The sequence below is a fragment of the Gnatocerus cornutus genome, chromosome 6 (genome assembly GCF_029298725.1).
Source record: "Gnatocerus cornutus isolate USDA-ARS CGAHR chromosome 6, icGnaCorn1.1, whole genome shotgun sequence".
NCBI classification, from domain to species: Eukaryota; Metazoa; Arthropoda; class Insecta; order Coleoptera; family Tenebrionidae; genus Gnatocerus; species Gnatocerus cornutus.
Window position 1 is genome coordinate 9984754 of NC_142238.1, and position 14230 is coordinate 9998983.

At 35.4% G+C, this 14230-nt stretch overlaps 5 protein-coding genes across 6 annotated transcripts in view; 3 read left to right on the plus strand and 2 right to left on the minus strand.

Annotated features, from left to right (window-relative positions):
• Positions 1-4390, minus strand: part of LOC148172735 (FERM and PDZ domain-containing protein 2-like) — a 56612-nt gene extending 52222 nt beyond the window's left edge. Inside the window, exons 1-2 of one of the 2 annotated variants that reach the window (XM_088038577.1) lie at positions 4213-4390; positions 4099-4140 (exon numbers count right to left, since the gene is read on the minus strand). The gene's annotated coding sequence lies outside the window, so the exon portion shown is untranslated. Of the gene's footprint in view, positions 1-4098; positions 4141-4192 lie in introns of both variants that reach the window. The other variant, XM_088038578.1, reaches the window with a different exon arrangement.
• A 265-nt stretch (positions 4391-4655) lies between these two features.
• Tango4 (transport and golgi organization 4) lies at positions 4656-6429 on the plus strand. The gene is made up of 5 exons (XM_088039360.1): positions 4656-4976; positions 5026-5383; positions 5430-5929; positions 5981-6182; positions 6230-6429. The coding sequence occupies exons 1-5, from the start codon at positions 4861-4863 to the stop codon at positions 6419-6421; spliced, it is 1368 nt and encodes a 455-aa protein (XP_087895486.1). The 5' UTR covers positions 4656-4860; the 3' UTR covers positions 6422-6429.
• Positions 6423-7531, minus strand: LOC148172746 (tubulin-folding cofactor B-like). Its single transcript, XM_088039361.1, has 4 exons — positions 7292-7531; positions 6976-7246; positions 6708-6924; positions 6423-6658 (listed from the first exon to the last, which is right to left on the minus strand). Exons 1-4 carry the CDS (start codon positions 7409-7411, stop codon positions 6541-6543), a joined length of 726 nt encoding a protein of 241 aa, XP_087895487.1. The 5' UTR covers positions 7412-7531; the 3' UTR covers positions 6423-6540.
• A 148-nt stretch (positions 7532-7679) lies between these two features.
• Positions 7680-10506, plus strand: LOC148172747 (putative ATP-dependent RNA helicase DDX10). The gene is made up of 6 exons (XM_088039447.1): positions 7680-7948; positions 7999-8463; positions 8514-8866; positions 8916-9233; positions 9283-10197; positions 10247-10506. The coding sequence occupies exons 1-6, from the start codon at positions 7814-7816 to the stop codon at positions 10395-10397; spliced, it is 2337 nt and encodes a 778-aa protein (XP_087895573.1). The 5' UTR covers positions 7680-7813; the 3' UTR covers positions 10398-10506.
• Positions 10507-11169: 663 nt separating this feature from the next.
• LOC148172748 (uncharacterized) lies at positions 11170-13227 on the plus strand. The gene is made up of 3 exons (XM_088039644.1): positions 11170-11346; positions 11394-11598; positions 12095-13227. The coding sequence occupies exons 1-3, from the start codon at positions 11170-11172 to the stop codon at positions 13225-13227; spliced, it is 1515 nt and encodes a 504-aa protein (XP_087895770.1).
• The last annotated feature ends 1003 nt before the right edge of the window (positions 13228-14230 follow it).

Sequence of the window (14230 nt, forward strand, 5' to 3'; positions counted from 1 at the left end):
CTACAAAATCTCACTACAGAGCAAATTTTAAAGCCACGGGATCCTGTACAAGCAACATGAATACAAATTGTCCTAGTGTAAACAGGTTTAGGACCAAATAAGGCGGAAACAAATTGATCGTATTCCAAATTATTTGGCCCCGATCAGTACAATTCGTGCCGAATCATTTTTCAACCTTTCACATTGTTGAAACAGAAGGCAGTTTACTTATCTTACATCCGAGCTAAATGTTTTTAATCTCAAAAAGTTAACCATTAAGCAATTGGAGCGGTGGAAATATTCTACATCTTGTTGGTCTTGTTTTATTTACCTGCGAGTGAATTTAATGAGAGAAACGCTTGAAACAGAGCGAGCATTTCGTAGTTTTAAATAAACGTTCTTCGGTGACAGCTATTAACACGTCGCTGTCACCATCGTAGTTTCATGCGCTCCGCTGGTTTATTTCTAGAGCAATTAAAAATTAAATTTACAAATTTTAAATGTCTGATGTTACCCACTTAAGAGTTAAATTAAATTTACCGCCTACAATAGTGGGACTATTATTGGATTGTCAAAAATCGGATACTGAAACAGACAACATTATTCAATTAACATCAAAGTCGTACCAATATCGAGACAGACATAACTTGTTTTACTCAATTATGTTCGATTCTCAGAGCGTATAGAGTTCTCTTGGTAGAAATTTTAATCGTATCAGACGAGAGCATATTCCTAATATGTGTGTTCAAACAACAACCCTTATGGATGATAACTCCTAAAGTGTCATCTTGTACAACATAATTCCGCGTTATCATTGAATTGTAGCGCGCAATGCAATATGAGAAAACCTTACATCTCGAATAGGTTGTGGGGTGACAGATTCAATAGAACGCTAAATTGATTGCAATGACGTCACGTGGTTTTAAGACAATCGATGGAAGAACCATGCGAGGTGAGTACATCATTGGACCGCCATTTCTCGCACAATACAATAGGAGATTGCACAGTTTCCCGTTTTCGAACCCTTTTATAAAATTTATTACAGAGAAGCGTTTCAAACTAAACCGTTTTGTACTGTATTCAATTGCTATCAGATTTAAAACAAACTCAATACAATTTCACAAATAAGGAGGATCAGACTTTTACAAGACCATGAGAAAATATGAAAGGTCGATAAGTGAGACATTCAAATAAGCCGGATTACGTCTAATTTGTGAAAAGGGTTAGAGATGTAATGAAAGCAGCAAGTTGCAAGACGTCCAAAATGGCAATGTTTACACAGATGCCTTACAAGACGCAAGGGATCATTCATAATGATGCCGCAAGTTACAACGCGGTACTGTTAAATGTCATTGGAATTTCCTGTTAAGGCTAGGAATGTTCTATTCAAGTGTCCAAATGGGATATTTCTTTAGATTTAAGTAGACTGGCAATTAACTGAATAGTTTTAATAATATCCAGACCCGGCGCCTCCACCAATTTTAATTACTGCCAAAATGCTAAGCGAAGATTTTTCAGCATAAGTTTACCCAAAAAAGTTCGTTAAGGTAGAAATTAATCAGTGGGCGTCTTACAAGGATACATTCCATGTCACCCTTCCATTTCCCTTGAAAGCATTGATGTTTATAAATAAAGTTTGGAGAAACTTTTAAAACTTCGAAACCCATAAAATTTCATTCTTTTTAAGCTACAGGACTGTCCGTTTTATTCAGATGGTAACACAGTTAACTTTAAAAAATGTTTCAGAGGGAATTCAAACGTATAAGAATACAAAATAAAATTATACCTTTCCTCCAGAAGCTTTCAAGTGATCTTCTCAAAAGTTAGATGTACGACATTCTTCTAAAACGTGAGCATAATGATAAAATATATACTGCATAGGCAATAATAGCTAAATTGAAGCAGTAAAATCAGATACTACTAAATTTTATTAATCTCATATCCGCCCTCGCGAAAATTTAAAGTTGTGGATAATTTTCGTTTAAACCTCGTAAAACACTTCACAAAAATTCCATAAAGGACAATTCCCTAAAGCGCCTCGTCTATCGTAAAATTTTACAACACGTCCTACATCTTCCTTCCGCTTAATTAAAACTCTACATTCCCACCGTCTGAAAATAACGTCTTCGATCTAAATAAAGTAGGTGTTGGATATTTTTCAACTACATTAAGTTTTGCGGTTTCACGTTAATTGCTTCCACCGTTCATCCAAACAAAAGTGCTGATTCCTCCTGTAGCTTAATCTTTGTTTGTCTACATCAGAACTTGCAAATTAGAGTTCGTGAAGTTTTCGTTCGACAATGAAATCAAAGTACGTCACCGTTGAATGCAAGCAAACCATAATTAATGAAGCTAACTTGGCGTTTAGGCAACACGGACTGTTTGAAACTGAAACGACTTGATGTAAGAGAAAATAATGAAACGAGGATAAGTACGATGGGAGGAAGGATGGATTAGAAATATTAACTTTCTGCGAAACAGTTTAACACAACTGAGACTGTGGTTTCCGATTTATTATCCCGAGGAGGTCAGCTAGATTTAATTATAACATAAATTACATCGGGCAACTTCACTGCGGTTAAATGCAGCTAATCCAAAGCGATTACAAAAGACTTCGTCTGCACAAAAGGATAATTTTGATGTTAGAATATGAGGAAATTAAAAGAAAACAGCATGGGAACTTAATTAATTATGAAAAATCTCGTTGCTTTAATAGAGTTCCGTTAACATTCAACGGAACAGCTTCGGAACTCTTTACGCTCATTATCGTTATTATCATTATACTTTAATGGTTTAACATTGTTACTCCACCTAAATAAACTCGAAATCTAAAAATACCTTCACTAATAAAAAACTTAATCAAAAATAGCAATTAAACTTTGAATTTTCGATTGTATTGATCTTGGAATTACGGACTAAAAGCTCTTAGGTTAATTGTGTTCAAGAAAAACAACGGAAGTTTAAAATGCCAAAAGAATCGTAAGGAAGTTTAATGTTAGGATCATTGAGAGTTTCGAACTAGCAGACTGGAAAACGTTTATTTGCAACAATTTAAAGTAAAGGTAGTTTGTAAAATTACATGATGAAAAGAAAGTTCTTGAAGAAATTAGACAGACAGAGTTGTAAAACTGTACACGAGTAAAATAAAAAGATAAGGTCAAGGGTACAATGTGCCAATCAATGAATTGACGAAGAAATTTCAATCGCAGGTATTATTATTAGAAACCCGAAATCCTTGAATTTTTTTATTTGTTACCATAAGGACTATTAAAAATTAGCTTCACTCAATAATAAAAAAACTGTTGATGTTTTTATGCGTTTTAAATATTACAATACCATTTACATTTTGCATGCCCGAAAAACTATTAATCAACATCAGACTTCCAGTACTTGTTTACATATTTCATGTAATATTTTTATGGCGCTACTGAAAAAATAAATATCAATTTTTATTGTTTGTCATCATCTCTTCAGGTTCGTGTTCGTTAAAAATGCAAGGTTCTCGTCTCCCGCTATGAAAAAAAAGCAGAGTGCTCCACGTTCAAAACCCACAAAAGAAATATTAGAAACACCACTTGAGCCCCCAGACTCTGAAGACGAAGAGGGTTTCTCCAAGTGGTTACGCTCAAGCCAAGGTCTCGAAAATTTGAAACTCTTTGTAATCGGCAACTCACTTTTACTTTTTCTGTTATTATCGTGGCCTCAAGTAAGGGAAGCTCTTGAAGCCGTTTATTACATGTATACTGACCACAAGTAGGAACTTGCCATGTTTGGTTTAATTTTTAGAGGTTTCTTCTTTTTGTTTATTATGTTTTGGTATACTCTAAGTATATGGAGTCTTGTAAATAATTATTTTCGTGATGAAATACGAAAATACGTACAAGACAATGGTGAGTCAAGTGAAGACAGTAATAAAAAGAGAGAGGATTCGTCCTCATCTCTCCTTGAAAATTACGTGCTGACTAAGAATAAAAATATGTTGAATAAAAATGGGATGTGTTACGTTAATGATAATGACCAACGCAACACATGTAAAAAAATGTTATTCAAATAATGTTTACGCCATATAAATTAAGCGTTTATACTAATGTGTAATGTCTCTGTTAATATTAATCTTACCTTTTCACTTCCAGTTGAAGTAGTATGTTTAAATACTTTTAACTGTAACAAAAGTGAGGTTAAAATGATGTAAATAAAAGTTCTTTCAACTTACGACTAAAATTTTATTATTACCTATTATCCGAGCCTCCAAGGGCAAAAATCACCAACATAAAAAAACGCAATTTCATTAAAAGTATTCACAGAAACTATTAAAACACAAAATAACAAATTTAAACAAAAACTAAACAAGTCAAACCGCTGTCATTGGTTCATAAGTGACATATGGCGACTCTCCAGATTCCACTAAGTTTGAGAATAACACCACTCCTTACCACCATTGGCTGCGACTAAAACAAACTGACCAATAAGAGCCCGTAATAGAAGCGGAAATAAAATTCAGATAGAAACTTCTACCTTACAAATGTGTAAAAAAAACCCTAATTTTCGTGTACTAGTAATAATTTAAATTAAATTAGTAAATAAATTACTTACAATTCAATAAAATAATGTCACTGCGCGTTATTCTTTGTCACTGTGCGTTATTCTTTGATCTAACGTCACCGCATGACACCAATCAGAATGACGCTAATTCAAGAGTCATGTGGAATCTGAAATCCCAGCCGTCACGGAACGTAGAAACAGTTGAGGTTAGGTTCTCTTGTAGAGGTTATGTTTTTGTTGAAGTTGTGTTAATTGTGGCTTATTTTGACAAAAAAATTACGTGAAAACGTTAGCTTAAAACCTTGCTTAATTTTTACGTGCAAGACTTGAACAACAATAATGACTGAAGACGTTCAGAGACACTCTGTGCATACGTTGGTGTTTCGTTCCTTAAAACGTTCCCATGATATGTTTTTAGCGAACCAGGGAGTGTTGCCTCCAGTAGATGAAACAGCGTACGTCCGAGATATGTATAATAACAATTATCGTAACACTGTTTTGCAGAGATAATTTACGAAAAGCCATTAAGGCACGGGACTTGTACGGCCTCGTATTTGACGATGTCAAGAAGATGCAAGCAATGAAACACTTGCGCGAATCAGAAGCGGGTCCGAATCCTCCTCCTCCAGGCACAAGAACTGATGATCCCACCCCCAATAATGAAGGAGCAGTTGTTCCTTATACTGATACAAGTTTGATGACTAGAGCTGTCCAGAATAATACTCAGAATCAGCTCGCTAATATTGTTAAGAAAGTGCCAACAATGCCCAAACCAAAGTGGCATGCTCCTTGGAAATTATACAGAGTGATTGCTGGTCACTTGGGGTGGGTCAGATGTGTTGCTGTGGAACCTGGAAATGAGGTTTTATCCCATTTTTAAAAATTCCTTTAATGACTTTTTATTTTAGTGGTTTGCTACAGGAGCAGCAGACCGAATTATTAAAATCTGGGACCTTGCTACTGGACAATTGAAAGTGTCTTTGACTGGTCATGTTAGTACTGTAAGAGGTCTAGCTGTGAGCAATAGGCACCCATATTTGTTCAGTTGTGGTGAAGATAGACAGGTCAAATGTTGGGATCTTGAATACAACAAAGTAATCAGGCATTACCACGGGCATTTATCCGCAGTTTACTCTTTGGCCCTTCATCCAACTATTGATGTTTTATTAACAGCGGGACGTGATTCCACTGCTAGAGTTTGGGACATGAGAACAAAAGCAAATGTTCACACTTTGACCGGACACACTCATACCGTTGCTAGTGTGATTTCTCAAGCTTCAGAACCCCAAGTTATAACAGGATCACATGACACCACAATCAGATTATGGGATTTGGCTGCTGGAAAATCAATCTGTACGCTGACGAATCACAAGAAGAGTGTGAGAGATGTGATTTTCCATCCTACTCTGTAAGAGTATGGGTTTAAGATATTTTTGAAGGGTACATTTTTTTGTTGCAGAAATATGTTTGCGTCTGGATCTCCTGACAACATTAAACAGTGGAAATGTCCTGAAGGCAAATTTATCCAAAACTTGTCTGGCCACAACGCTATTGTTAATTGTCTTGCTGTAAATCCAGAGGGTGTTCTTGTGTCAGGAGGTGACAATGGTACACTTCACTTTTGGGACTGGAGAACTGGATACAACTTCCAAAGATTACAAGTAATTTCCTATAAGTATTGAGGCTAAGGCTAACAAAATATTTCTAGGCGCCTGTTCAACCTGGATCCATGGACAGTGAGGCTGGGATCTTCTCAATGATTTTTGACAATTCAGGCTCAAGGCTTATAACCACAGAAGCAGACAAAACTATTAAAATTTACAAAGAAGATGATACAGCAACTGAGGAGACTCATCCCATTAACTGGAAGCCTGACATTCTTAAAAGAAGAAAATTCTAAATTAAATATAATTTTGTATTTTATAAAATAAAGGTAAATAAATCAATAAATAACAAATAAAAAAATTAGTGTGTTATTTGTCCTTCTTAGGCTGGAATGATTTCCTCACAATTAGCAAATCATATTTCTTCATTCAAATCATAATCTTCTTCAGGAAAATCGCCACATTCCACATTGTGGGGTTTAACAAAAGCTCCATAATTATTTGCACATTCAAAATAAGTTTTTCCTTTAAATCTAAAAGACAAGGTGAAAAAATAGCATTAAATGACTGCAATTTACTGACGTTCCATCATTTTTTCCTAACGGCTCATCATATTTCACGCCAATCCAATATCCTGGGAGGGTTTCAACAGGGCCTGCATACATGACAGTCCCAAGCCTGCAAGGAGCATTTGCCACTGTGACTTTGCATCTGGAGCCTATTGGAGTGTTTTCCGCCAATTGCTTTTCCTCTGCCAGTTGTTTCTCCTTCTTTTTAATGTTTTCTTCATTATATTGACCTAAATTACACTGTTAATAATTTACATTCCTGCTAAACTGAAAACACCTACCTAATTTATTCTTTATTAAAAATGCCCGCACAGAATCAGATTTCTTAGAGTACTCTTCTTCTGAGCACTCATACTTATCAACATCCCCAAAATCTAACTCGTGTCTGATGCTAAACTTATCAACCACATGCAACCTCATCCCATCGTCAATTGGATATGATCCAAGAAGAGCCTCATTGTTTGAAAGGCTGCATACATGTTTGTTATCCTTATCGTAAGCCTGGACCTGCATAGTACCACAGCTGCCACCTGTTATTAACTCGAGCTTTGCCTACAACAAAAGGTAATTCTCTGAAACTACTCCCAAAAATTTTACCTTCAAATCCGAGACTGTTAAATCTTTAGAAAACCGCTTTTCACTGAAAGAAATGTCATCTTTAGACGTCGATATGTGCACTTTCACAAAATCAGACGTAATGACTTTGAAATCAGCCATTATTGAAAAAATATTTGGAAAACTTTAAATTTGTCACTGTATTGTTCGGAAAATGTGACAAATGACTCACGGTTTGTTGACGTGCAATTGTCGCCAACATAAACTGTATCTAGGGTACGGATATTTCGGTTAATCACGTAAAATTCGTGATTTGACCCAAGTATAATCAACCAGTATTTTAAATTAAAAAGATTTATACAAAATTTTATGTAATTTATACAACGAAATGTTTGTTTTTAATTATTGGTTTATACAATTTTTCGCCTTTAGGTTGGTGTCAATGATGACCATTGACAGGTTGATTCGGGTTTGACACTTCTTTGCTTCTTTATCTAGGCACATAACCTTATTTTTACATGTGGTAAAAACTGGATCGAAGTCAGTTTTTCGATAAAACCAAAAATGAGCAAACAAACAAAAAATCAAGGGAAAAAAGATCCCAAACAAAGAGAAAAAGTGAAAGTGTTTAAAAAGAAGAAAAAAGAATCGAATCCGGAGCTCCAAGTAATCGAAACTTTGCAAGGAAAATACGAAAGCGTAAGCAACTGTTCTGTTATAGTTTTATTCTAATTCTTCGCGTGTTTTAGATTGAAATCGATTCTGTGCAATCCTTTGCCGATTTGCCCCTTTCATCAAAAACCCTTAAGGGATTAATGGAATGTGGCTACACTAAACCAACTGAAATTCAGAAAGAAACTATAAAGTTGTCTCTTACTGGTAAAGATATTCTGGGGGCTGCCCAAACAGGCTCTGGTAAAACTCTCGCATTCATTATACCGATTTTGGAGCGTCTATATTGTAAACAGTGGACTAGACTTGATGGAATTGGGGCTTTAGTAATTACTCCAACTAGGGAGTTGGCTTATCAAATTTTTGAAGAACTTAGGAGAGTTGGGGAACATCATGAGTTCTCAGCGGGACTTATCATTGGTGGAAAAGATTTAAAATTTGAGAGGAATCGAATGGATCAATGCAATATTGTTATTTGCACACCAGGGAGAGTATTACAGCATATGGATGAAAATCCCCTGTTTGATTGTGTAAACATGGAAGTAAGATTAGTTTGGGAAGTTCAAGCAAACAACTAATTTAATTCTTTCAGATTTTAGTTTTAGATGAAGCTGACAGATGTTTAGATTTAGGTTTTGAACAGACAATGAATGCTATTGTGGCAAATTTACCTATAAAGCGCCAGACAATGTTGTTTTCAGCAACACAAACAAAATCAGTGAAAGATCTAGCTAGGTTGAGTTTAAAGAATCCAAGTTATGTTTCTGTGCATGAACATTCTGAATATAGCACACCTAAAGGACTACAACAGAGCTATGTGGTGTGTGAATTAAAAGACAAAATTTCCATTCTCTGGAGTTTCATTAAAAATCATCTCAAACAGAAAATGATTATTTTCTTTGCTAGTTGTAAGGAGGTCAAGTATATTTATGAAATATTTTGCAAGTGAGTTGTTGGAGTTTTTGTTGAAATGTTTCCTTAATGTGTTTTTAAGGCTAAGACCTGGTCTCAGTCTCATGGCGCTGTATGGCACCTTGCACCAACTGAGAAGAATGGATATTTATGAAAATTTTTGCAAAAAAACTTCCGCCGTTCTTTTTGCGACTGATATAGCGGCTCGTGGATTAGACTTTCCAGAAGTTAATTGGGTTGTCCAATTTGATTGTCCAGAAGACGCGGCAACGTACATTCATCGTGTTGGTAGAACTGCCAGATATCACAGAGGAGGAGAAAGCCTTCTACTCCTTCAACCGACGGAGTTGACAATGTTAGAACATTTGAAAGAGAGAAGAATCCCATTAGAAAAAATAGAGTAAGTTTGTCAATCTAAAGTTATCCTAATTCTAACTTAAACCCTCAAGCATAAATCCGTTAAAACTGAACAACCCTGTGAGAAAAATGGAAGCATTCTTGGCACGCGATCCCGCCCTTAAAGACACAGCACAAAGAGCTTTTGTTTCGTACGCTAAATCAGTTTTTCTTATGAAAGACAAAAAGGTGTTTAACGTACAAAGTTTAGACACTGATTCGTTCGCGAATTCTCTCGGTCTGGCAATACCGCCCAGAATCCGCTTTTTACAAAGATTGAACGCAAGAACAGGAAAAACCGCGCAGAGCAACAAAAAGAAAGTCGAGCTTAACTCCGACGAACACGATTCAGAAGAAAAAGAATCAGAAAAAGACAGCGGTGTCAGCGACGACGAGAAACCACAACAGTCGCACGTTCCGTTCCACGTGTCTGATGACAGCGATAGTGACGATGGTGTTCTCAAAGTGAAGAGGACAAACCACGACATTGATCTACCCGCAGACTTTGAGCTGGAACAAACTAGCAGAAAACAAAAAAAGAAGCCTCTTACGAAAGCGGCAGTAGCAAAGAAATTATTGAAAAAGAATATCATTCCGAATAAAAGGATCGTTTTTACAGAAGATGGGAAAGCATTGAATAATATGCAAAAAGATAAGAAATCAGAATTAGCTCAAGAGTACGAAAATGAAGACGCTGGAGGAATTGATTTCGAAAAAGCTAGACTGGTATTGAAAGAAGAAGACAAGTTTGACAAACAATTATTCAAGGATAAAGTCAAAGCAAAACACAAAGAGGAGAAGCGAAAACTGAAGGCTCAGAAGAAGAAGGAAGAAGAAGATGGAAGAGATGAGTTTGGAGAGTCTGAGTCCGAGACCGAGCCGGATCTGTCGTGGTTACCAGATCCTGATAAAATCTATGGAAAGCAACAAAGTGAGGATGAAGCTGAAGAAAGTATGGAATCTTTAAGGTAAACAGTGTAATTAATATAAACATGTTTCACTGTAACCTTTTTTTAGACCTAAGAAAAGAAAAATAAAGAAGGTGAAGATTGAAACTGAACCTACTCCAAAGAAGAAGAAAGAAAAAACTAAAACTATTACTTCAAATTTGAATGTGAATGAGGCGGAAGAATTGGCAATGATGTTATTGAGAAATAAAAAGTTGTAAATAACTTAATATTATCTTGTGTGACCTATTTTTGCAGCATGTGATATATGAAAACTCAGTTGCGATTTCTTTGAAAATGATAACAAAGTAATAAAAACGTTATTTTCCTTTTTGTGTCATGTTATCCCGATTACAATAACACTATATCATTTTTTTACTATTTGCTTTTGTGAGAGCAAAAGTAAATTATAAAATATATACTTAAAGGAACTTGCACAAATTTCTTGCCTCTGGAGGCACTATAATGTAAATAAATTGAATATCGAACACTTTTAATAATTTTTGTCAAACGTATTTGAAAGAATTTGAAGAGTGACATGTGTCAAATGTCAAATGTCACTACTACCAGTGGTGGCAATGGTCAATTTTAGTAACTCCATTATTACATTTTAATAATGATTTTAAAACTTTTCAGTTTTAAAAATCCTTATTGCGATAAAGATCGATGAGTTGTAAGGCAGCAGTAAATTTTTTAATTTTTTTAATCATGATTCTATTTTAGTTGGTGATATTTAAAATTCCCTAACTTTTTAACTGGTCATCGCAAAGTTGGCAAAACTTCTTTTTCAACTCAAACAAGAAGAGGTAAGTCAACATTTGATTTTTCTTTTTATTTCATTCCTTTCCGTTATTTATTTATAAGCATGTGGCATTCGTTTCTTAAACTTTTACTTTGCGCTTTCGTAATATTTGCATATCATTTGTAAAAGTTTTAGCTTGATTATGGATAGAGGTTATAATGCCCTTCTTTGAATTTGTAGCTGACCCTAAGATGGAAAAATCCACTGGAAAATTCATCTTAGAATGGGAAAGTCATTCCAAGCAAGTTTCAAGAGGCTTATGTATGCTTATGGAAAGACAATGTTTGGTTGATATTGCTGTCTGTTGTGGGAGTAACACTTTGCATGCTCATAAATGTGTTTTAGCAGCAAATAGTGTCTATTTTAAGGTATAATTTTATTTATCTCTTTCAAAAATGTAGCTGAAGGTTTCCAGGATCATCTTGAGAATAAGGCAATTGAGCAAGTCGTCATTAATGGCTTAGATTTCTCTGTTATGAAGTCATTAATTGAATTTATGTATTGTGGAGAATGTTCATTTTCTGAAGATCATTTGAAGCATTTTATCGCCGCTGTGAAATTCTTTAAAGTGATGGCATTGGAAAACATTTTTTCTCAGCATGAATATCAAAATATTGCAGGTATGCATGCGTATCCACCTTCAATTCCTATCAAATAATTAATATGACTAAGTTGCAAAGCTCTTGAAATGCTCTTTCCACTTGGGGGTACAACAAAATCTTTCTGCATTTTATCATCTTCTAAACTAGTAGGTATCATGGGGTATGTATTACACATTGCAAGAGCACGTTAACGAACCGTGTCCTATCACAGCATGAATATATTGATTATTGATAGGAAAAACCCCGCGTGTGATATCCAGCATAGCGAAACTAAATCAATATCGTACACATCAAAATATAATCAGCAAATCAAATCACCAACGAGGCTTCATATATTATGTAGATATAATCCATTATAATCTGCCTGACAGTTTACCCTATTGAAAAACAAAAACAACACGTAAGGTACCTACCTATTTGTTGTCAATAAATTTTCCTGTTTTTTCTTTTAGTTCACACAAAACAAAACGTCCTTTTATAATCTAATCCTAATTTGATTTCACCTTTTTTGTAGTCGACGAGGTAACCATTCCTCCTCCTCAATTCATATGCAAACCTCCCAAGTATCCAACTGTGTTCAAACCTTTTGCCAACTCATCTCTGCCCCCTAAGATCAATTACAGCCTAAATAACGCGTTTCAACATAAATTCAAACGAAAATGTTTGGGAAACGAAGCTGAAAAAGCATGCGCTAAAGAGGCCCAAGCGAGTCGTGTTGCTTTAGCTAATTTGCGTAAAGCAATGGCGAGTACTCCCCAAGTACATTCTTTCATTGTGGAAGAATCGTTCAACGAAACGACCGTGGAGAATTTCATACCGAATGTCGAGGAAAACTATGAAGGTATCCACGAGGTACAATTTGGTAATGAGAATCAACCTCAGACAACAAACGGAAGGGGGTTAAACGTTATTCCCATGTCGAGCACACAAGGACTGACTGCTGATAAGATCAAACATATTCTGGGAAATGATGAGGTGGAAATAATGTTCCAGACCAGCGATGGCAACTTTGTAAATGTTTCCGACGAAGTTTTGTTGAATTTGTCTAAAGGAGGTCTACAGTATCAAGTTGTAGACGAAAACGGCCACATTGGCGAAATTCAGGAACTCAAAGCTTTGGATAATGAGACCATGGAGAAAGGTAAGGACGGAGGTATAAAACGGGAAGAGTTCCGGTTGAAGATCATTAAAAACTCGGAAGAAATGACCAAAACTATTCCAGAACACTACAACTTTTCCGAAAAAGCAAACATTGAAAGTTTACATTTGCATTCAGAGTTTAACGAAGATATCTACGACAACAGTTTCCACATTCAGAATACAGAGATATTCGAGCCAGAGAATTTGAGCATGCACTCAGATCTGATGGAGCATAATCCTCTGGAATTTGCGAACGTTAATGACCTGAAATACAAGTATGTAACTAAAGTGAGTAAAGAAGATAATGACATGAGCAAAGTTAGTACAAGTCACGATTCATCTGGTGATTCAAATGATGTGGTTATTGTCGAGACAGACTCACTACAAATTACTGAGAATAAATCGTTGAAGTTCACACCGGACATGTTTTTTACCGAGCTGCCTGGTAATACATGTAATGAAGATACAGCAAAGAAGATTGGAAGTTTAAACGATGTGACAAAATGATTTAATGATTGTTGGTACTTTATTAATTTAAGATTTTTTCGGTTATTATCGTTTTTAGCTTGCATGGCAAAGTCTAACTTGTCTTGGACCACAGTTGAACTCACGTTGATTGAGTTGTTCTAATATTAAACACATTTGTATTATTTTGTTTACTTGCACTAACCCAGTTTCCTTGCACAAGCAGTTAACTTTTTAAAAAAAGGAGTATGGAACTAACATTCCGTACAAGGCGCTTTTTAAGACCTAGAACAGTTTAATTGACTTTGATTGAGTACCGAAGTTACGTAATGCTCGTTTGTTTCTTCACACCAAACAAATTTGTGTTAAAATACCTTTAAATTATGTCTGAAGAAGTGACGCGCGGAAAAGTCTTTGTTCGAGGCTTCAAGCGTTAAATGCTCAATAATGAAACATAATTCATTCAATTTCTAAGGTAATCAAGCAATTGAAATGCTTAAATAAACGTTCTACCCTTTGCATTCTTATTGCTTCCGCATAAATAAAAAAAGTAACGTCTTCCAAAGTCTTCCAAAGAAGACATCCTTCGCTGAACATGTAACGTGTTCTGGCCATTCCCAGCTATCATCAACTAATTACTGGAATAAAGACATGATTTTACGGTTGACCAAACTCTATAAAACCGCCAATTACTCCTAGATAAGAATCAATTAAATGCAACATCTTTAAACTAGGTATTTCCAAGCCGCATTTGAAATATTTCCGGTCATGGAATTTATTGCGAAAATATTTACCTATGAACCTTAAAAAGCATTTTATTTCCACTTAAAAAGACGCAAAATTGCAATATTGTCCTGGTTCGTGTAGAGGTGAGGCAAAAAATGAATGTCAAACGCATAACCGCCAGTAGGCTAAACAATAAGTTATTGAGATCATGACGTCATTTTCTGCAAATGGGGTTGCTGCTATAGGCATTGTTTTAATTGTTATTACCTTATGACTTAATATTTTTTCAAAGGCTGATGTCATCAATGAAACCATTCAT